The sequence below is a fragment of the Cuculus canorus genome, chromosome 26 (genome assembly GCF_017976375.1).
Source record: "Cuculus canorus isolate bCucCan1 chromosome 26, bCucCan1.pri, whole genome shotgun sequence".
Lineage (NCBI taxonomy): Eukaryota > Metazoa > Chordata > Aves > Cuculiformes > Cuculidae > Cuculus > Cuculus canorus.
Genome location: NC_071426.1, coordinates 3,689,021 through 3,712,419, shown reverse-complemented (window position 1 = coordinate 3,712,419; position 23,399 = coordinate 3,689,021). Strand labels below are relative to the sequence as shown.

Genomic DNA, 23,399 nt, shown 5'->3' with positions numbered 1-23,399 from the left:
TTCTCCCTAAAAGAACCTGTAAACACCATTGAAGAAAATACAAATATGGAAAAACAAGGTCAAGGTACAACCAGAAGAGAAAGCAGAAGATGCAGCCAAGTGCCAGGCGTGCAAACAGTGGAGGTAACGCTGCGTTAACTGCAGGTAGAAAAGCTGTCTCTGCTCAGATGGGCCAAGTCCTTGGGACAACTGAGTCCTCCAGCTAAGTTTAAGTGGGAATCTAATGGTGCAGATTGGTTCTCTGTGTCCCGAGAATAGCCAGCTTCCAATCCTAGGGCTAAAAGATCCCAAAAGACAACTAAATGCCCACATCCTGCTAACTGTCACCAAAGCTGGGGCTCCTAAATTCAGGGAAGGACCACTCACAGGCTCTGGTTTCTCAAATCGGAGGCAGCAGGCATCTGAGGAAGGGTGGGGAACCACCAGGCCTTCTCATGAACATTTGCGCAAAGGCAGATTCCTGAAGGAATGAGCGACTGTGAAATTTGCACTGTGCGGGAGAGATTCTCAGCTGCTGTTGACCCATCGAGCTGCCCTGAGGCTCCCAGTTACAACAGCTGGCTCTCTGGATTCCAGTCGGAATTGCCACAGATGCTTGGGCACGCACTCAACTAACCACCCTTTCCACAAGATAAGCTCTCGGAGTTTTAAATAACCACTCATCGATGGCCAGGAAGGGGGAACGTGGCGGCTACAGAAATCTCTCATGGGCTCCTGTTGATCCATTCCCACCTAAAGCAATAGAAGACAAACTAATTGCTTAAAACAAACTTCTCAAGAGACTCGGTTCCAGCTCCTTGGTTTGCACCAGCCCAAGACCTCGTACACTGAAGTGAAGATCATAGCTTATAAACCTGCTCCGGGACCTCCTGCTACTGCACAGTGGGAAATATTGGCTGGGATGATGCAACTTAGGACCACCTGAAGCACCAGGGTGGCAGTGACACTGGTGGGAGTCTGGAACTTGAAGGAGGTTTGAGAAGGACCGAGAAGAACAGGGAGATGATGCCCAGTTCTCAGATAAGGCTTCGTAAACACAATGATACAAACATATTAAAAACACACGCAAACATTAAAAAAAAAAAAAATGTTTCCTCAAGGACCTAATCTGCAGCAAAATCCAGAAGGAACAAATGAAAAATAAAAACAAATCAACAGAATGAAAGTCCCCAATGATTCTCGCTCACCCGACGGGTGGGCGCGATGCGCTCTGTCGGTTCCTAGTGCTGGGTCCTGTTTCTCTCACGGCAGCAGACAGCTCTTCCGCGCCCTCAAAGGTGCCGGGGGAATGCTTACAGACAGGCTGGGATTCGCATCCCTCCGTCTGCTGGAACACAGAACCCTACCGAACATCCAGTTTTAAACCCTCGAACTACTCTTCTGCTTGACATCTTTTAACAAAAAAAAAAAAAAAAAAAAAAAGCTATTTTTTTACATTTATTATTAATTTATTCCTTTTTTCGTGTGTGTCTTAAAGGCAGCTCCCGGGAAATTCACTTTATCCTTCCTTTATTAAAAGAAAGATCCTTAATGGGACAGAGGCCACATCTCAAACATCCTCTTTACATTTATTTTTACGTGTCAGAGGTGTCAAAAACGGGGTTTATTTCTTTAAAGTGGAGGGTTCTGCACCTGGGGAGGAACAACTCCCTGCACTGGTACGGGTTAGGGGCTGACCTGCTGGAAAGCAGCTCTACGGAGAAGGAACCGGGAGTCCTGGTAGACAGGTTGACCATGAGCCAGCAATGTGCCCTTGTGGCCAAGAGTGTCCTGGGGTGCATGGAGAAGAGCGTGGCCAACAAGGTGAGGAGGGTTCTCTGCTCTGCTCTAGGGACGCCCCATCCGGAGTTTAAAGTCCAGTTCTGGGCTCCCCAGTTCAAGACAGACAAGGAACAACTGGAGAGAGTCCAGCAGAGGCCACAGAGATCAGAAGGAGACTGGAGCATCTCTCTTAGAAGGAGAGGCTGAGAGACCTGGGTCTGTCCAGCCTGGAAAAAAGAAGACGGAGAGGGGACCTTATCAATGCTTATCAATATCTAACGGGTAGGGGGGCAGGACGATGGGGCCAGACTCTTCTCAACAGCGCCCAGTGACAGGACAAGGGGCAACGGACACAAACTGGAGCACGGGAAGTTCCACCTGAACATGAGAAAAAACTTCTTTCCTGTGAGGGTGACGGAGCACGGGAACAGGTTGCCCAGGGAGGGTGTGGAGTCTCCTTCTCTGGAGAGATCCAAACCCACCTGGACGTGTTCCTGTGCAGCCTGTGTGAGGTGACCCGGCTTCAGCAGGGGGTTGGACTGGATGAGCTCCAGAGAGCCCTTCCAACCCTGACCATTCTGGCATTCTGTGAAACGTGTAGGGGCTGAGGGGAGGGGGGAAGTGAGAGGAGTTGGTGAAGATGAAGAGGGAATCTGAGGGGACTGAAAGAGGCGCCGTGCTTCAGCCCCCCTCACTGGGTGCCCGCAGTAACTGTCACAGGCTCTAAAAGAATCAGAAAGGGTCTCCAGGTGCCCCCGGCCCCTGCTCCACTCGGCGGGCACGGAAGGGCTTGGTCCTTAGCCCAAGCTGGTGATGTTGGCACGGCCGCCGGGTGGGGCCACGATGCGCTGAGTCGTGCGGCGGGGGATGTTGTCATCGATCTGTGCCCCTGCAGGAGAGAGAAACAACGTTAGGTCCCCCAGTCCCGTGAGGCTTTGAGATCCGCGAGCTGTAGGACGAAAGAATCACGAGAGCGCAGCTGCACTGCACCCCATGGAGGACACCAGCTGAGGACCGAGCCCTGAACACAACGGCATGCGCGGCATTCATGCTCTGGCATAAAAAGAAAGACATTATGATATGATAACCTCCAAGCCAAAAAGACCTCACAGCCTCTCTCTCTGCCTTCCAATTTCAGCAGAATTAATTCAGAGAATGGGTGTATAAAGGACATGGAATTGTTGGAGCAAGTCCAGAGGAAGCCATGAAGATGATCCAAAGGCTGGAGAACCTCCCATCCGAGGACAGGCTGAGAGAGTTGGGGTGTTCAGTCTGGAGAAGAGAAGGCTCCAAGGAGACCTTAGAGCAGCTTCCAGCATGGAAAGGGGCTCCAGGAAAGCTGGAGAGGGGCTCTGGATCAGGGAGGGCAGGGATAGGACAAGGAGGAACAATTTTGAGCTGCAAGAGGGGAGACTGAGATGAGACCTTAGCCAGGAATATTTTGTTGTGAGGGTGGGGAGGCCCTGGAACAGGTTGCCCAGAGCAGTGGGGGCTGCCCCATCCCTGGAGGGGTTCCAGGCCAGGTTGGATGGGGCTTGGAGCCCCTGATCCAGTGGGAGGTGTCCCGGCCCATTGCAAGGTGGGGGCAGAACTGGATGAGCTTTGAGGGATTTCAACATAAAAGTACGCACCGGACAAGCTGAATCCAGACTGGTGGAGGTTCCTGACAGGCGGGGCCTGCTGTTTGGCAGGAGACGTCTTGGCTGAAGATGCTGGTGTGACAGTCTTGGGTGTCACCGACACTTCACAGACGGGTCCGTCGTAGAGGCCTCGAGGCACACCCCGCAGTTCAGCCAGCTGCAAAACACAGAAGCGCAGCCATCCTGCTGGGTCACAGCAGCCTTTAAAGCAAACATGTCAAGACTTCTCTTTGGTAGGAGGATTGGAAAGCGTAAATCATCTCCTCCGTACTGCCCCTCAGGTGGAATTTCGGCTGTGAAGCAATAAGGATGAAATGAAACATGCTCGAGGCTGCTGGGGCTCCAGCTGGGTGCTGCCTGGAGTGAGTGTAGAAGACAGCCTGGCTGTCCCTGTACCCCTTTAATGATCTCAGCCTACCTGCTGCTGCATTAAAGGCTCCTAACAACTCTCTTATGACACTTATGACTCATCCCTAAAAAGCAAAACACTCCTGAGACAGAGGAGTCTGCAGAAAGAGGAGCCAAGAAAGCTCTACGCTGTCCGCTCGGGAGCTTTAGGTTGGATTAAATGCAATTCTTCCAGTTGAGGTGGTGCCCAATTGCATTGACAGGTCAGACCCAGATCTCGTGGGAGACCGGAACGCAACAGAAACCACAGCTCTGTTCTCTGTGGCGCTAAGTTATTTGAGGTTGTAATCGTGATAACTTATAATTTCTTCACAAGAACAATTAAGGAAGGGTCGTGAAGATGACCTACAGTCAGCAGAGCTAACACAGCTCCAAGCTCGTCCGGGAGAGGGCAACGCTTCAGACATCAAAATACTTTTCCCCTCAGAAATCTGACTTCATCCAGAAACAAACATCTCAGCTGAGTCCAGTGTCATCTTCTCTGTCCGTTTTTTAAGACGTTCCAAAAGGCAGTTTCTGTTTTGGATAAGTATATTTCACAAAAAAAAAAAAACAAACCACTTTTCCAACAGTTTTAGCCTCTTAAAACCAGAAAACTCTCACTTTTCAGCAGTTGGGACTGTGCCTGAGCAGTCACCAGACAAGAGCCTCTGACCATGACTGACAGCAAAGCAGCAGAATGGACCTTTAACAATAAATTAGAATTCCAAAAGGTTGGATATATCAATGCTATCAATAACTGCTATCAATAACTGCTCTCAGTACCTCTATGGCAGGAGAAGCTTGTGGGCCATTTGCAGACCAACTCCTGTCCAAACCACACAGATCTGGGACACGTGCCCTGTCCGGGTGTCCCAAGACAGAGAAGAATTGAAGAGCAGAAGAATAAAATGGGCAGAAAATCCCAACTCGAGCCAAAGCCGTTCCCCTAATGGCTCAGAGGAAGAGCAAAACTGAAAGAGGAATGAGATAAATAAGGAGGAATTTCTTCACGATGAGGGTGGTGATGCCCTGGAACAGGTTGCTCAGGGAAGTGGTGGCTGCCCCATCCCTGGAGGGGTTCCAGGCCAGGTTGGATGGGGCTTGGAGCCCCTGAGCCAGTGGGTGGTGTCCCTGCCCATGGCAGGGGTGGAACTGGATGGGCTTTAAGGTCCCTTCCAACCCAAACTATTCTATGATTCTATGAAATACAGCTCCTACCCAGGGACCATATTCTGTTGCAGAAGTGCGTGTCTGCAATCCATGGGACAGCATCTGTTTTCCACCTGCTTGAACTGAGGAGTCGCAGTGAGAGAACAAATGCACCTCCAACCATTTATACTCACCCTGCTCCTCGCTTTGATGCGCTTGTAGACAAAGTCAGGGAACGGCTTCCTTGGGATATACCTCCCAGATCCCTCGGTGACGTGGAGATTCCCATCCTCCAGCACGATCTTCCCCTGGCTGATCACCACCAGGGGAGAACCACGGCACTCCATGCCTTCGAAGATATTGTACTCCAGAGACTGGAACGAACAAAAAGACAACATCAGGCAAACATATTCCAATATCTCAAAGCCTGACTGCTTAAATGCATTCCAGCACCCGTCTCTTGTGAATGAGAATGAATCGTTGATGAGAAGCTCGACGTGAGCCGGCAACGTGCGCTCGCAGCCCAGAAACCAACCACATCCTGGGCTGCATCCAAAGCAGCGCGGCCAGCAGGGAGGGAGGGGATTCTGCCCCTCTATTCCTCTCTTGTGAGACCTCATCTGGAGTATTCTGTCCAGTTCTGGAATCCTCAACATAAGAAGGAGATGGAGCTGTTGGAATGGGTCCAGAGGAGGCTACAAGGATGACCGGAGGGTTGGAGCACCTCCCATAGGAAGACAGGCTGAGAGAGTTGGGGTTGTTCAGCCTGGAGGAGAGAAGGTTCCGAGAAGACCTTCTAGTGACCTTCCAGTACCTGAGGGGGCTCCAAGAAAGCTGGAGAGGGGCTGTTCACAAAGGATTGTGGGGATGGGATGAGGGGGAACAGGGATGAACTGGAGAGGGGCAGAGTTAGGCTTGATATAAGGAAAAATTTCTTCACCATGAGAGTAGTGAGACACCGGAACAGGTTGTCCAGGGAAGTTGTGGCTGCCCCATCCCTGGAGGTGTTCAAGGCCAGATTGGATGGGGTTTGATCACCCTGATCCAGTGGGAGGTGTCCCTGCCCATGGCAGGGGGTTGGAACAGGATGATCTTTAAGGTCTCTTCCAACCCAAACTATTCTACGATTCTATGAATCACAGGGAATTTAGAAGCCAAATAATTTTTCCTTTGAGTTTCTCACTAAAAGGAATGATAATTTTGAAAAGCTGTTCTTCAAACCAGTGGGTTGGTTGAGGGGTCAGGGACCGGGACAATCTTGTTTTACCCTAATGGGATTGCTCAGCCTTAGTTAATAGGATTGGAAACATCACACCATGGAAAAAAAGACAAGTTTTAAAGGAATCGCTGGTAAATGTCCCACCCGTGAAGCATCCTGGGACAAGATGCTCTACAACCGTGTTATCTGGGGACTGTTGCTCTAGTGACAAATTCATGCCCTTTTAACAGAGCTAAGAATGGAATTTGCGCTTGAAGTGAGTTGTAAGTACAGAGAGGTTTGGCTGCAGATTTATAGCTCGCTGGAATGGCATTAAACTAACACTGAACTGGGTCCAGTCCGGAAAAAAAGTGGTGGTGGTGGTTCAAAGCTTATGAATTACGCTCGTTCCAAGGACAACACTATCTCCCTCTCTAGGTCCTAATGTTCCCTGCCAGACAGTGCCAAGGGCAGTGTGAATTCTTGGAAAATGTCTGTATGTTGCTCTCTAATTCAAGAACTTAACCATCATCTGATGCCACATAATCACTACCTCTCCTTGTGTCGCAGCAAAGGATTTCAAAGGGGCTTTTGTTTTATACTTGACCGAACGAGGATGCGTTGCCTCTCCAGGCATCGCTCCTCTCCATTTCTGCTCTAACACACGGCACACACACAGCGAGAGACACACAAAGAACCCAGAAGGGTTGTCAGGAGATGTCAGGAGAGAGGGGAAGAGGGCAGAGCTGGACGTGTAAGGCAAAAAACTGCTACTTCTTAGACAGCCCTTCAAGTTCTAAACAAACATAAAACAACTTTAAACAAATGAATAGGAAGAAATGTTTTCATGTGAGGGTGGGGAGGCCCTGGAACAGGTTGTCCAGAGCAGTGGTGCCCCATCCCTGGAGGGGTTCCAGGCCAGGTTGGATGGGGCTTGGAGCCCTTGATCCAGTGGGAGGTGTCCCTGCCCATGGCAGGGGTGGAACTGGATGGACTTTGAGGTCCTTTCCAACCCAAACCATTCCAGGATTCTATGACCTACAGGAAAGCCATGAGGTCAGGCCTGATTGTACTGGAGCACATCCACAAAAAGAAAAGCCTCTGAGCTGTGTGTTAGGAAATTTAGGGAGTCCAGTTCATTTCCTAAAGACAACAGCTATTAAATGGCAATGACTTCCAAATACTCCATCCAGCAAGCTTCTTCCAGCTCCCCAAGACGTTCATAGAATCATAGAATGGTTTGGGTTGGCAGGGACCTCAAAGCCCATCCAGTTCCACCCCCTGCCATGGGCAGGGACACCTCCCACTGGATCAGGGGCTCCAAGCCCCATCCAACCTGGCCTGGAACCCCTCCAGGGATGGGGCAGCCACCACTGCTCTGGGCAACCTGGGCCAGGGGCTTTGTTCATAAGCAGTTGTTCAGAAGCACAAATCCAGGTTCAGACCACTACGTTTGGCCCCAAATAGCAGAATGTCCCCAGACTCCTTCTGTTCAGTCATTCCACTCCAGAATCGAGTTGTGATGACCACTCCAGGATCGAGTTGTGATGACTCTGGAAGCACCTCTGAGGTGACTGAATGGATTGATCCAGACTTCTGAGTCTGGATGCCTCTGTTTGAAGTCTGAGCAGAGGCAGGATGAAACCAGGCCATCTGTGACCAATTCTGACACACAGTGAAGTCACAGGGAAGTGAACCAAATGTTTTATAAAAGTTTCTTTGGGAACGTGCCCGGGGATCCAAGTGTGGAAGAAAATTTTGCTCCTTCAGCTCCAGAGTGAATGAAAGCATTCACAGAAAAAAAAAAAAAAGAACAAGGAGTTTTTTTCCCAGGGAAACATTCCATAGGTTCATCGCCAGCAGTGAAACAAGTTGTCAACAAATGCAAACAGTGGTCGCTTTCTCTGAGCCGGTGCTCAAATGTCACAGAGAGACTCCAACCAGCCCTTTGCACCGGGATCATCCTGCCCTTTCCCACAGGGAGGGACAGCTTTGTCGCTGTAGGATTCAGGTATAGGATAGAGAACAGCCGCGGGGCACGAGCAAACAGCGCCTCGAACAGTGCCACCACAATGAAATGGGAGGAAAGGTTGGTGAGTGTGGGAGCCGCCTGGTGCCTCCGGGTGCCAGCGACAAGTGATCCCCAGTCCCGTCAGGATGATCCCCACTCGAAGTGACTCCATAAACACGAGCCAGATCAGTATGGGGTGTAAACCCACTCAGGCTCATGGATCTGGATGGATCAGATCATAGAACCATAGAATGGTTTGAGTTGGAAGGGACTTTAGAGATCATCCAGTTCCACCCCCTGCCATGGGCAGGGACATCTCCCACTGGATCTGGGGCTCCGAGCCCCATCCAACCTGGCCTGGAACCCCTGCAGGGATGGGGCAGCCACCACTGCTCTGGGCAACCTGGGCCAGGGCCTCCCCACCCTCACAGCAAAACATTTCTGCCTAAGATCTCATCTCAATCTGCCCTCTTTCAGATTAAAACCGTTCCCCTCGTCGTCTCCCTGATCCAGAGCCCCTCCCCAGCTTTCCTGGAGCCCCTTTCAATAGCAGAAGCTGCTCTAAGATCTCCTCAGAGCCTTCTTTTCTCCAGACTGAACAACGCCAACTCTCTCAGCCTGTCCTCATACGGGAGGTTCTCCAGCCCTCAGATCATCTCCATGGCCTCCTCTGGACTCACTCTAATAGATCCATGTCCTTCCTTGTGCTGAGCATTCCAGAACTGAATGCAGGATTCCAGGTGGCGTTCGGAAGCTGACAACCTTCACCGATCCCAACCAGAAAAGGGGCAGTTCACATTTCCGCTGCCAGCGAGCCAGAAGGTCAAAAATGACACATGGTGATAAGAGGCCTTTTGATACTTTAGAAGATTTAAAGAGCTTCTCTGTGTGCTCAGACCCAAGCACACAACACTCAGAAAGAGCGGACAGTCTTTTTGTTCCGAGGGGGAGTCTCTGGGTATTCACGTGATTTTAGATTTTCATATTTGGACTCAGTCTCCCTTGTGCTGTACAGAATGGAGCTGTACTGGGTGTAAGACCAGAGAGGGTTTGGGGTGTGGAGGAAACAAAGCCCTGAGCTGTCAGGAGCTCAAGCTCTTGGCAGCACAGTCTGGCATTGAAGGAAGAGAGGAGTAAATAAGCAGCAGAGCTCACGTCGCGATAAGCAGCCTTACTATGTTATGAGTCTTGGCAGAGATTGTCTTGACGCTGTCAGGATCCCAGATAACCAGATCAGCATCCGAACCCACCGCGATACGGCCCTTCCGTGGGTACAAGTTGAAGATTTTAGCTGCATTCGTGCTGGTCACCGCGACAAACTGGTTCTCATCCATCTTGCCAGTCACCTGGGGAAAGACAAAAGGAGTCACGGTGTTGGCCGGACAGGGACTACTCTGACCAGCAAAGAGCTGACAGCTCAACGGTCTCTACGGGGCCAAAAACCTTAAGCAGAAGGACCATAACAGGTGGCTTGGGGGAAAGAAGAACACAGTGCTGCAGCTCTTTTGGTTCCCAATGCCTGGTTGCAGCCTCGTGTGTGACATACCACAGCCTTATCCCAGATGATAGACATCCTCTCTTCAGTTCCATTGGTTCCTTCAGGGATCAGGGTGAAGTTGTCCTTCCCAACAGCTTTCTGGGCAGTGTTGAAGGTGCAGTGCGCACTGCCGGTAACTTGGAGATCTCCACTGGAAAAGACAATGATATCAATGGTATTTAAGATATTTTGGTGGCACGAGTTTACTCCTAAAGGTAAAACAGCCTTTTGCTGGCTGCCAACGACAGCTGTTATGTCCCTCACCCACTTGTCTCATGATGAAGCTCGTGTTGTGTGAACACAAAGAGCTCTACTCACCAGGCCAGAAGCGAGTTGAGAAAATCTGGAGTGGTTGGGTCAGGACTCAGAGGTGGGGAAGTAACAAAAGCTGCCGCCTTAGCCCAGTTCTTGCTCCAGTAATGAGATCCATCGGTACCCAAGCTGGCTGTGATGGGCTCTCCATACACCACAGTGCCTACAGGAAAGGAACACAGACAGACCCACCGTGAGCACCAAGCAATACACATCTCCAGCCTGGCTTCCAGACAGAAAGCATCCTTCGGAAAAAGGGCAAGGTGAGGAAGTCATGCCAGCATCGCACGCTCTATGGTCCTTCTTTTGAAGGATGTGATCCTGAGCACGCTGGACCGATGGGCTGAGACCAACAGGATGAGGTTTATCACGGCCAAATGCCGGGTCCTGCACTTGGGGCACAACAACCCTGTGCAGCTCCAGACGAGGGGAAGAGTGGCTGGAGAGCTGCACGGAGGAGAAGGACCTGGGGGTGATGGTTGACAGCGACTGAACATGAGCCAGCAGTGTGCCCAGGGGGCCAAGAAGGCCAATGGCATCTTGGCTTGGATCAGAAACGGTGTGACCAGCAGGGCCAGGGAGGGGATTCTCCCTCTGTACTCGGCACTGGGGAGACCACACCTCGAATCCTGGGTTCAGTTCAGGTCCCTCACCACAAGAAGGATGTTGAGGCTCTGGAGTGTGTCCAGAGAAGAGCAACGAAGCTGGTGAGGGGCTGGAGAACGTCTGACGAGGAGCGGCTGAGAGAGCTGGGGTTGTTTATCCTGGAGAAGAGGAGGCTGAGGGGAGACCTTATTGCTCTCTACAACTGCCTGAAAAGAGGGTGTGGAGAGGAGGGAGCTGGGCTCTTCTCCCAAGGGACAGAGGACAGGACAAGGGGGAATGGCCTCAAGCTCCACCAGGGGAGGGTCAGACTGGATATCAGGAAAAAAATTTTCACAGAAAGGGTCTTTGGGAACTGGCAGAGGCTGCCCAGGGAGGGGGTGGAGTCCCCATCTCTGGAGTTGTTTAAAAGATGGGTAGACGAGGTGCTCAGGGATGTGGTTTAGTAATGGTTGGACTCGATGATCCACGAGGTCTTTTCCAACCTGGTGATTCTATGAGTCTATGATCCTGGAGATGCAACTGGATTGAACTCTGTGGCCACCATAACCAGATGATCAGACACCGTTAAACTCCCGGGAAGCTGCGTACCAGGGGCACGTTTTCACAAGCAAACTCTTCATTTCGCACACCTTTCTTGACCTCTCTAAAGAAACATCGAGCAGCTTCCAAAAATCAGCCCCTCAGACAACCTATCCAACAAGTGAGTGAATAATAAAGATCTCGCTATTAGCTTGGAGAGCAAAGTGTGTGCAACGTCTTCACACAATTGCTGTGCTGGGCTCTAATTAATTGTGCTTGAAAGGGTAAAGATTCATTGTAGTGTCTCCTGAGCCAAGAACCTCATGAGAGGCTGAGGGGAACTGAAAGAGTGTAAGGAGATCCAGACTGATCCAGAAAGAATGTGGAACAAAAAGAATGAGAAAAAATAGCTCCTGTGATGCTTTTATAAATAAGATAAGAATAGATTTATAAAGAAATGTATGTATTAGAGATCTAACAAGGCTGGATTTATTGGAGCGGGCTCTGCGCACAGATCAGATAAGAGAAAACTCCTATCGGGGAACTTTAGTGCCTGCAGAGAAAGTCCATCCCAGAGGAAGCATGGGGGTTTCTGGCTCCCAAATGAAGCTCAGGGAAACCAAGTGATGCCCCGAGGGGTAAATCTGCAGCAGAACTAGGAAATGAAATCGGATGAAAAAATGAAACTGGACTCTCCGTCCAGTGCGCAAACCACCAGCGCACCCTTCCTCTTCGTTAACATTTTTGAAACCACTTGAAGGAATATCTGAATCTTAAGGCCGTGAGGCTCTACCAGCTGGAACGCAGCGGCAACATCTGCACACCAAGCAGAGGCAAGATGCCGTGTCTTCAAAAGCAGGGCAAGCTGGTGGCCCCACGGGTCTGCTCACCAAATGAAACTCTCCTGAAATCTGGGATTGTGCTTATCCTTCCGAGCCCAAGACACTTCATGAGATCATATCTGCCTGCAAAAGACGTGGGTAGTTAATATACCGTAAATAATTCCATCAGGAAAGACTGGAAAAGGCAACTTCAGTCTGCTCAGCAGGGTCCTGGGCATCTCCCCGTGCAGAAGGCAAAATATGATGTTTTCCATATTGTTGGAGCTATGGTTATGTCCATAAGCTCTTGAGCTCACTGGGAAAGAGCATATTAACTGAGGCAGAAGGATGCATTAACTGGCTTCCCGCTGCTCCCGGGACCACACCGAAACAGGAGGTGTTGGAACAGCCTTTGTCAGAGGGGATCCACCAGCGAAGGAAGAGGCCGACTGACATCACTTGCCACAAATAGGCTTATGAAATCAGAACAAGGCAAAACACGCTGACTGTTAATGGAAGCCCTGTTGCGGGCCAATACATTGGGAGGATTATTCTGCAGGGAGCGATGGTTTGAGCTCCCAGATCTGCCAACGACAGAGTCTGCGGGGAATCTCCTCCACACAAATGCCACTGGGAACATCTGACTTTAAATAACATTCCTTCTTTTCCATTTAGCGAATCAATTTGGTTTTGTTTTCGCCTTGGATAGTCTTCAGATACGTTTCTTCTGTCGCTTGGGAGGGCGAGGCGTGTGCGTGTGGCCCTCCCGGGTTACCCACTGGGTAACGGCACAGCATTTAAATTGAATTGTTTAAAGAAAGGAACAGAGAACGGAGCGCCATTTATACCCCAAATTCTCCTTATAAGGAGAAAACACAATCTGAATGAAAACTGCGTCTGCCTCGGGAGGCTGAGCGATGGGGTTGAAGATGTCCCTGCTCACTGCAGGAGGCTGGACTGGATGACCTTCATCATCTCTTCCAACCCATTCTATGATTCTAAGTGCAATGAGATCTGTGGGTCATTCATCCAACGGACAATTCCAGAGCATTTCACAGGATACATCCAGACAAGTCGGGTTGTGTTTTACAGCTTCTGCGATGTACGGGTATGGTTCCTGACCCATTGCTTTTGGTGCTTTTGGTGATGCTTTACCTCTGTCGTGCGTATGAAAAAGCCAAAAGGGACAAAAAAGGAAACGGGATGCTTCCTAGAAAAGGCAGGGACGCTCCCTAGGTTTATAGGATTGAGTTGTAGAGCCACATCGAGTTGTTTTCTGGGCTAATGGAACACACAGCCACTTTTGCACATCAACACATCTCATTTCAGCATGATCTCCACTAACGGAGCGAGGAGAGGAAGGCTGATCCCGAACAGCTTGAGCTACTTGCACCCCACGAAGAGGAAGAGATGCCTTGGAAATCAGTCCTCCTCACCAATTCCGAATTCATTCATCAGGAATCATGGGACCAAAATACTTCTGAGGCAATACACAAACCTCTCTGCTGCAGCAGAGAAGCAGCTCTTGTCACACCAAACACCCAGATGGAAAGTGATGTCATCTGTATATCCACACAAGCTTATTTAGACCGAATAGAATTAAATCCAACCCTTCTGAGGAAAGAAGGAGGAAAATCATCCCCTCGTGCTTACTCACCCACCCAGAGCTGCTTTAAATAGAAATGAACGGCTTAGTCACAGAGTAAAGCAGAGAGACAGGAGCTCAGGGTGCTTTGTAACCTCGCTCCTTGGGGGCAAGACAGCAGCGTCAGGACTTGGAAAGAAGCTACTGTGCCACTCAGAGCAGCACAGCTCCTTCACAGACCTCGGTTAGAGCGCCACGAGGCAGCAGCATCCACCGCAGCTCCGAGTGGTCGCAGCATCCTCAGGCGGAGGGACCAGATTGCAATTCCCAGACGAACTCAGCCTACTGATCCTAATTCCTGTTTGGCTGCCGGGCTGTGAGCTCCAACCCATGATGAGCATCTGTTTCCCAAGCAAGGAGCACAGTAGATAGCTGGAATCAGCAACCTCTCCAGCTACTCCTACAGGGTTCATGAGTCAGAAACCTCTGTCAGGACTCTGTTCTGACCCCACGAAGCAGCTCAGCACAAAGCACCAAAGAAAGACCACAACAGGGGGAAGGAGGACACAGCTTGCAGACTCCATGGGGATTCATTAAGCGGAGACAGCGTGGAATCACTCCGCAATAACACGAAGGCTCAGTGTGGCTGTGAAGAGAGAGATTCTAGGCTGAAACAGCTCCTGGCACTGATACAACCACTGAATATTTGTCTGTGGGAGACGAGACGGAAGCAGTTGCTTGGGACCTTTTAAAACAGAGCCTGGACAATAACATTGGAAAAAGAAACTTCTCCTGTAGGGATGAAGCTTATGTTGGCAAGGATTTGAACTGCATGAGCTCACAGGGTGCTTCCATCCAAGAGAAATAACTCACCCTTTTTCCTGGCTTGAGCAATGACGTCCGCAGCGCTTTTGCTCATCACCTTGGTGATATAAAGGGGGCAGTTGGTTTGGTTGGCGATGGTTATGGCCCGGTTCACAGCCTCCGCCTCCACCTGAGGAACAAAGCGGGCAGCGAGTCAGTAGCATCGGCACCGGTTAGCACAGCCCGCTCCCCTTCAGAGCATCACAGCTTCTCCTCGCGCAGGAAAACAGGGTGTGCAGGGCAGAGATAACACACATTCCACCTCTCCGACTGCGAGCCAGGAAAAACACGCAGTGTAATCACAATCGTGAAGATGACATCAAGCTGCAGCCCCATCTCGTTTGCCCAAGCTGCTGCGACGTTTCGCTGCAAGATTAAGCCCTACAGTAACACTCCAGGTGCTCTCATGGTTAGAATGATTAAGCCCCTTCTTTAACCCAGACAAAAATAAGCAACGAAATGTTGACTCAACAAAACTATTCATGTTCCAGCCCACGCAGAAGAGAGATGCTGTAGCCACACACTCTGGTAAGCCACGTTTGCAAACAAACCTCCTAAATTGTATCCTCCACTACAATCTCTGGCTTGGGATCTGACGGAGTGTGAACCGCCCCATAAATCAACAACGTTTTCTTGCGTGTAAAGAGATAACCTCAGCAAGACTTGAGAGTCACTAAAGAATCTACAGGCTTAGAAAGAACATAATCACTTTGCAGACGTTTACGGATCGCACATCCTAATCAAAGCAGTGCGGAGGAGATTTAACAACAGGGTGATGCTCACGGTGCCTTCTGCTGGGGAGAGGTGAGTCTCCGATACCACAGGCATTTTCACAGAATCATTTAGGTTGGAAAAGAGCTTTAAGATCACAGAGTCCAACCGTAAAACCAACATTGCCAACTCCACCACCTAACCGTGGCCCTCAGACCGCACCTTGGATCCTGTGTTCAGTTCTGGACCCCTCACCACAAGAAGGATGTTGAGGCTCTGGAGTGTGTCCAGAGAAGAGCAACGAAGCTGGTGAGGGGCTGGAGAACGTCTGACGAGGAGCGGCTGAGAGAGCTGGGGTTGTTTAGCCTGGAGAAGAGGAGGCTGAGGGGAGACCTTATTGCTCTCTACAACTGCCTGAAAGGAGGTTGTGGAGAGGAGGGAGCTGGGCTCTTCTCCCAAGGGACAGAGGACAGGACAAGGGGGAATGGCCTCAAGCTGTGCCAGGGGAGGGTCAGGTTGGATATCGGGAAGAAATTCTTCACGGTGAGAGTCATTGGGCACTGGCAGAGGCTGCGCAGGGAGGGGGTCGAGTCACCTTCCCTGGAGGTGTTTAAGGGAAGGGTGGATGAAGTGCTGAGGGATATGGTTTAAGGGAGTGTTAGGAATGGTTGGACTCTATGATCCAGTGGGTCCTTTCCAACCTGGTGATTCTATGATTCTATGGTTCAGTGCCACATCTCCAAGCGAACAACAGAGGACACTGACACCCAGAGTGATCAGCCACCTGATCTCCAAATGCAAGAGGCTCTCATGGAATCATTGAGGTTGAGGAAGACCTCTAAGATCATCCAGTCTAACCATCAACCCAACACCACCGTGTCTACTAAACCATGTCCCAAATTGACAGAGCTGTATATCTTTTGAAGCCCTCCAGGGATGGAGGCTCCCCCACTGCTCTGGGCAGCCTGGTCCTATGCTCCACCACTCGCTCTGTAAAGAAGTTTTTCCTGATCCTATCAGCACCTCCCAAGGACTCCAGTGGGATTGGCACAGGCTCAGGACCTTTGAAAATCTGCTGTACAGTGACTTATCACAGACCGAGCACTGTAACCAGCATCAGAGCCAGAACGCACTCTGCTGGCTCCTTGCACCGTGCTGGATCCCCAGGAAGAAGGACCTGAAATGAAGGACCCATGGGCCCAGGCAACCGTGCATTCACTACGCTGATGTCCAAGAGCTCACAACAGCTCTGCTCACACTGACAGCGCCTCTTTCTGTAACACTGCTCGGTTTGCAGCCCCTCAAACCCACCACGACGGCAGCTGAGAGATCAGAAAAGAACACGAGCCACGAGGCTACTCTGCGGTGCCAAAAGGGTTAAAGTCCTAATTGTCACCAGGCCAGGGCTCCTGACTAACCCTCCCCGGTACAGACGGGACATTTTCTGGCCCAGCTGCCCCAGGCGAATGGAACAGGCTGCAGGGAAGGGTGTTTATTCCAGGACAGAGTGCCACAGCCAGCAGCGCTTGCAGGGAAGACGGAGGCTGAAAGGAAGAGCCAAGAAAAGCATACTTGTCTCTCCTTAGAGACAAAGAGAGACGTCAGATGGGCCAACGCTTCCAGGCAATGGCATCAGTTTGCAAACTATCCCTTTAAAGCAGGCTCGTCACTGTGCCTCAGTTTCCCCACTTGCAAAGCGAAATACACAGCTCCAGACTTCTGACCAAAAGGTGGAGAATATTTTCTGCACAGAAGAGAATCTTAGAATGGTTTAAATTGGAAGGGACCTCTAAAACCATCCATTTCCAATCCCCTGCCGTGGGCAAGGACACATCCCATGGGTTGCTCCAAGTCCCATCCATCCTGGCTTTGAACACCTTCAAGGATGGGAACAAGCACCTTGTGCCCAGACGCTACGGTGACGGGCACAGAACAATAACCCAACGACGAGCCCAAAGGGGAATGTTTGCAATTACCAGCGTGTGTTAGAAGCCCGAGCGCGGCAGTTCTCTTGGAAAAAAAAAGAAGACCGACGTTTCCTGGAGCGCTTGGACTCCGTGTGCTTTCAACGTTTTTGTGGCTAAAATCAAAACAAAAAATAATGGAACGCTCCAAAAAGTCATCACAAAAAGATCTGAGCTATGAGAGGGAGAGTTTTCTAGAAAGCGATGGGTGATGCTGTCTTGGGATGGTGATGTCTTAATTAAGACTCCCTTTGCTGGCGGAATACCATCACCTTGGCTCAACCCAGGCTCCTGAGGGGAACAAGCGAAACCCATGAGTCAGCAGTGACAATTAAACCTTAATTCATGCCTGGGACCTTAATTCAACCTGGGAATGCAGATGCGAACGCTCCGAGGCACAAATGCCCTTGGTCAGACCCTGAATACTTCACTCTGACTTCAATCTCCCTGAATTGAGTGGGAGTTTTGACTTAATAACTATTTTAGACTTGTTCAACAGCTCCTGCTCGTTTGCTGTAGATGGAGGGTGAGAGGAAACGGCCTCAGGTTGCACCACGGGAGGTTTAGATGGGATAGTAGGAAAGATTTCTTCACTGAAAGAGTGGTGAAGCATCGCACCAGTCTGCCCAGGGCAGTGGTGGAGCCTCCAGCTGGAGGGGTTCAAAGAACGTGTAGATGTGGCACTTCAGGACACGGTTTAGTCAGCACGGTGGAGCTGGGCTGAGCGTTGGACTGGATGAACTTAGAGGTCTTTTCCAACCTTAATGATTCCATGAATTAAGCAGCTCTTCTGAAAGATGACAACCATCATCAAGTCCTTAGGACACACTTTACACTCCGTAAGGGGCAATGGGAAAAGACCATTCTAGCATTAACAGTTCTCCAGGATATCAAGAAAGATCCGCTCCCGCTGAAGTCAACAGGAATTATGGACCTGCTGCCACCCTCGGAATCTGGCTTTTGTCATCAGACAGCTTCAAGGGAATTGTATGGTTTTAAAAACACAAAGCTACTTCCATGGAAGAGCTACTTAAAAACACAAAGCTACTTCCAGAGAAGGGGAGGGAGGTAGACGCCATTGTTTCCTGCTGTTTCCTATGCCATGGAGATGAGATCTTGAGAAGCTTGATATGAGCCGGCAACACGCGCTCGCAGCCCAGGGGCCAACCGTGTCCTGGGCTGCATCCAAACCAGCGTGGCCAGCAGGGAGGGAGGGGATTCTGCCCCTCTGTCCCTCTCTTGGGAGACCTCATCCAGAGGATTGTGTCCAGTTCTGGAATCCTCAATGTAAGAAGAAGATGGAGCTGTTGGAATGGGTCCAGAGGAGGCTACAAAGATGACCGGAGGGCTGGAGAACCTCCCGTACGAGGACAGAGTGATAGAGTTGGGGTTGTTCAGCCTGGAGAAGAGAAGGCTCTGAGGAGGCCTTAGAGCAGCTTCCAGGACCTGAAGGGTCTACAAGAAAGCTGGAGAGGGGCTGTTCATAAAGGCTTGTGATGATAGGATGAGGGGGAACGGGGATAAACTGGAGAGGGGCAGATTTAGACTGGACATAAGGAGGAATTTCTTCACCATGAGAGTGGTGAGACACTGGTCCAGGTTGCCCAGAGCAGTGGTGGCTGCCTCATCCCTGGAGGTGTTCAAGGCCAGGTTGGATGGGGCTTGGAGCCCCTGATCCAGTGGGAGGTGTGGAACTGGTCCAGGTGTGGAACTGGTCCAGGGGTGGAACTGGATGGGCTTTGAGGTCCCTTCCAACCTGAACCATTTCACCATTCTATGAAAACCTGGCTAGTTGGATGGCCAGACCCTTTGAGGCAAGGAGCGGCCTTCCTTTCAAGTCAACAAAAGCGTAGGGGTGCTCCGAGGTGCTTAGATGAGCCCTATCTGTCACATCAGCATCTGTTCCTGCTCTCTCGATGCACGCCAAATAATATGTAAAAACCCAAAAATGCCGAGGTGGGTGGGTGGGTGGAAGGCTCAGTCCAAGGGTTTGCTCACAACTTCCAGGAAGCGAAAAATCCCATCTCATGGAGCCAAACACCAATTCTGTGAGGATTCACGCGCTGCCCAAGTCATTGCATGAAGCAGCTGAATGATTTATGTTCCTATTGAAACGTCTCTGGCTGCTGCTTGTCTGAACCGAGGGGAGGAAAGAGAGAGGGAGCAGGAGGGGCACGTGTGGATGAGCTCACCCAACCAGCTTCCAGCTGCTGCATCTGGCAGGCAGCAAAGCCCCAACGTCTTGGAGGAACAAAAAGAACGGCTTGTACATAACAGACGGACTTCACAAAGCAGGAACGCCACGGTGAAATGTCTAGCTTCAAAATACACAAAGACTGGAAACGAAGGATGCAATGGAAACCAACCTAAAAAGCAAAGTTTTAAGCTTCTTTCTTACTCTGGAGATTTCTTTTGAAGATTTAGAGGGAGTGAGAGGGGTTGGGGTGAGAAATCAGTGAGGAAGGAAGGAGGTGAACCATATTGAAGTGCAGGCTTAGGGTGTGAGAATTAGGATCCTCTCTGGCAGACAATTTCTGTGCCTTCAGCAAACTGCTTTAGTCCCTCGGTGTAGAAAATCCAGCGTCAGTAAAACATTCAAGTGATCAAATACGATGGTAATGGAAGCTACGCAAGGGCCTAAGATACCAGGATCTGGCACGTATTAAAACATCTGCTGTTTCAGAGAGAGTCTTGATGAAATACGAACTGAGAGAGAAGCTGACAAGAGGTGGGATCTAGAAGAGTCGGTGGCAGAATCCTACATAAGCCTCATAAACCTGAATTCTGAACTCTTTACTCTTCCGAAACTCAACTGAAAGTGATGGGGAAATTCAAGAACTTCAGGGTGCAGCTCTACCGGATCTTTGGGGATGCCAACTTCAAGTGCTCCTGTGCAGCAGTGGAATCAAGGAGTTGGTGATCCAGGCAGACTGGGCTCTACCTGTGCTTCAGGTTCTACATCTCCTAAGGTAGGACTTCACTTTGGGCTGAACTGAGAATGTCCTAATACCAACAGCCGGCTGCATCTTGACTGCTTATCGTGGGCTCTGTGGTTTAAACACATCTCACCTCGCTGGAGATACTGATGTGTGAGCAGAGCCTTTATCTCCAATAATGAACAGGAAGAGATGAGCTCTTCCAGAGCATGAATCCGATCGCAGGCTGGATGAATTACTCCTTGGAGGCGTCCCCTTCTCCCGTTCAGAAGCTGAAGGGGCTCCCCAATGCCTCCTAGGAACGCCTCTAGAAGGGACTAGTTACCTGTTAATCCCTAGTAGGGACGGGTTACCTGTTAGTCCCTAGAAGTGCCTTCCCTTACCCCACGCAGCAATAAGTTTTACAGTAAGAATGAAATCCTATTTCCAGCCACGTTCATCCCAATATGAAGTACAGACGGCGATGCAAAGAAGTTATAAATGGAAGTAGCAAATGCAAAGGCAGTGCAAAGCCTCACCTCTTCGGGTCTGCTCAACACATGCCCTTCAGGGCCCGTAATCCCCAGCTCCAGGATCCTTTGCTGCTCCTAAGGCAGAGAGAAAAAGAAAAAAGCAGGAAAAAAAAAAGATTTAAACCGCCATGCGTTTTTCCCTGCAGCAAACACAGCTGTTTGAAAGAAGCACAAGTGAGATCTCAGGCATCTGTGCTAACGAATAATCACGTGAGGCTTTACAACCAGAGTCCTGCCCAGCTTCCCACGCTGAGACTAAGCAGAGCTCACCAAGCCCTTGCTGATTTGTTCACAGGAGGTCAGAGAAACCTTGTGGTTTGATTTGCTTCCCACTGAGTTCACAGCCCCTCGGCTTTCACTGCTCATTTGTGTCTATAAGATAATCTCTAAGACATGGCGAAGCAGTATCTCATTCAAAAACCATCCTGCAACTGCAGGGCACTGAGCTCAAAGCCTCAGGTGGGATCTTCCCCAGGCAGACAATGCAGAAATGCTCTGCCACGCCGAGACATAATGTATGGAGTGAGCCTGAGATCAGATTAAATCCAAATACATCATTAACATTTCTTCTTTGCAGCTGTTTCAAGGATGCACGGCTCCCAAACATCAGCATCCTTGGGATTGTAAGAACAGATCCTAAACATCAGCATCCCTCGTACTGTATGAAGCTATTTCCCTTCCCGCTCCCCTCAGTTTAGTTCCTGTGGAGCATTTTATTGCACACATCGACAGTCTCAGCCAGACACAGCCTTTCATTTATGGGCAGAAATAGCCAATAACCACCACAAACTGAAAGCTGCCACGAAACTCTGCTTTTATCAGTGGCAAAGAAGGGGAGTAGATTTGATGCCCAGCTCTGCTCGCATCCTCCAGACAGCTACATCGAGCTTTTAAAAGCCTTGGTGATGTTTTTCTGCTTGCAAAGAAGGAATTGGAGTTTAAATCCCTCCCAGCATTTTGACGTTAATAATCCCCAGAATAAACAGAACATACCTCAGCAATGATATCACCGTTCTCAGCGTGCACTTGAGCCGTCGCGCCGATATCCCGGATTACACTCAGGACCTCGTATATCTGCAAGACAGAAAACACACATTCCAATACCCCCTGAGTGTACACTATTATACATATTAAACTATATATTTATATTATACACTGTACTATTTTAAAGGACACACTCCGGGCTCCTTCTGCATGCAGGACTTTGCAGAATGGAAAAGAGAATGGGAAGCATTAAGAAACTGAAGATGTGGTTTCCTGCATAGCTACAATCCATTTTCCTGCTTAGAACTGCGGTTCGGAATCCACGTAGTTGGATACTACGGATATGGCAAAGCAGCGCTATTGAAAAGGCAGATCTGGTGTAATTTATCACACTGGAGGAAGAAAGAGCAACAGCACTGGGCTATAGCTGGAGTGATTTTAAGGAGTTTAAGAGCGGTACCTGTTTGATGACTTCGTTCATTGGTGCCTGGCAGAAACAAGCCCTTACATCTGATTTTCACGGAGAATCTGCACCCACCCCTCTCGCTGCCCAGGAGGAACAGCGTGATTTCCCACTCCAGGCACCGGTCTGAGAGGGTTCAGGTCGAGTAACCCCTGCCTGACGCCAGCTCTGTTGCTGATCACTCATTAAAATGCTTACCAGCGTCATTGGAGATAACGGCAATCCACCCCCGCCTCCTACACCCCTCCAAATGACTCCCAGGAATTCCTCTCCTCCCACCACTTCTGGAAATATAAACTGCCCATGTCAATAATTAAATGTGCCCAAACGTAGCCACCAAAACAGCGAACGGGAGGAGAATTCCTTTAAAGTCCAAGCGATTCTAAGGGTCCCACGTTGGGAGCAGAATCGGCTTCGGTTTATGAACACAGAGCTGTTACACCGGAGACCTCCTTGTCCTGCTCTGCACCCAAGCAGAGGACAACAAATCATAGAACTGCGCTTCCACACCAAAGGAGCCAAAATGAAACCTCAGATCTTTGAGAATGAGGGGTTTGCCATTGCTTTTCCCAACTGAGCTTCCAGGGTTTGGTGTGGGTTGGGTTTATTTATTAAACAAATAATCTTCGTATCAGGGCTGTGGGTACCGTGGTAGATTTTAGGTACCATTTTTGCATACAAACACTGAATCCAGAAGAGAATCGTGGAACCAGAGAGTCATGGAATGGTTTGGGTTGGAAGGGACCTCAAAGCCCATCCAGTCCCACCCCCTGCCATGGGCAGGGACACCTCCCACTGGATCAGGGGCTCCGAGCCCCATCCAACCTGGCCTGGAACCCCTCCAGGGATGGGGCAGCCCCCACTGCTCTGGGCAACCTGGGCCAGGGCATCCCCACCCTCATAGGAAAACATTTCTGCCCAAGGTCTCATCTCAATCTCCCCTCTTGCAACTCAAAGCCATTCCCTCTCATCCCTTTCCTGCCCTCCCTGATCCAGAGCCCCTCCCCAGCTTTCCTGGAGCCCCTTTCAGCACTGGAAGCTGCTCTAAGGTCTCCGTGGAGCCTTCTCTTCTCCAGGCTGAACAACCCCAACTCTCTCAGCCTGTCCTCGTACGGGAGGTGCTTTGAATTTAAACCCTTGCCTGTGAGTAATGCACCGCTCGCAGCGACAGAATCAAGTGAACGTTCAGCCTTCCTACCTGAGAATCAGTCAGCTGAAAGCGATCTTTGAAAGCCATGTAAACCAAGAAGGAGTTCACACCTGGCAGAAAGACAGCAAAGAATTATCTTTGACATACAAATTGCAGGCAGGAACACTCTGTTTCTCATCCAGAAGACATCCTTCTCAACAGCCCCCTAAAGCAGCAATCGCAGAATGGGTTGGGTTGGAAGGGACCTCAAAGCCCATCCAGTCCCACCTCCTGCCACGGGCAGGGA

The 23,399-nt window shown here is 50.1% G+C and overlaps 1 protein-coding gene across 2 annotated transcripts in view; it reads right to left on the bottom strand.

The window, feature by feature from the left end:
- Positions 1-1,400: 1,400 nt before the first annotated feature.
- The window catches only part of LOC104065657 (dihydropyrimidinase-related protein 2), a 65,510-nt gene continuing 43,511 nt past the window's right edge, over positions 1,401-23,399 (bottom strand). For both annotated transcript variants that reach the window (XM_009568157.2, XM_054088905.1), the window contains exons 5-14: positions 23,162-23,223; positions 21,510-21,590; positions 20,523-20,591; positions 14,403-14,523; positions 10,005-10,161; positions 9,696-9,837; positions 9,325-9,495; positions 5,135-5,314; positions 3,393-3,558; positions 1,401-2,650 (exon numbers count right to left, since the gene is read on the bottom strand). In XM_009568157.2, coding sequence (XP_009566452.2) covers positions 2,559-2,650; positions 3,393-3,558; positions 5,135-5,314; positions 9,325-9,495; positions 9,696-9,837; positions 10,005-10,161; positions 14,403-14,523; positions 20,523-20,591; positions 21,510-21,590; positions 23,162-23,223 — 1,241 coding nt within the window. In that variant the 3' untranslated portion in view covers positions 1,401-2,558. The remainder of the gene's footprint in view (positions 2,651-3,392; positions 3,559-5,134; positions 5,315-9,324; positions 9,496-9,695; positions 9,838-10,004; positions 10,162-14,402; positions 14,524-20,522; positions 20,592-21,509; positions 21,591-23,161; positions 23,224-23,399) is intronic.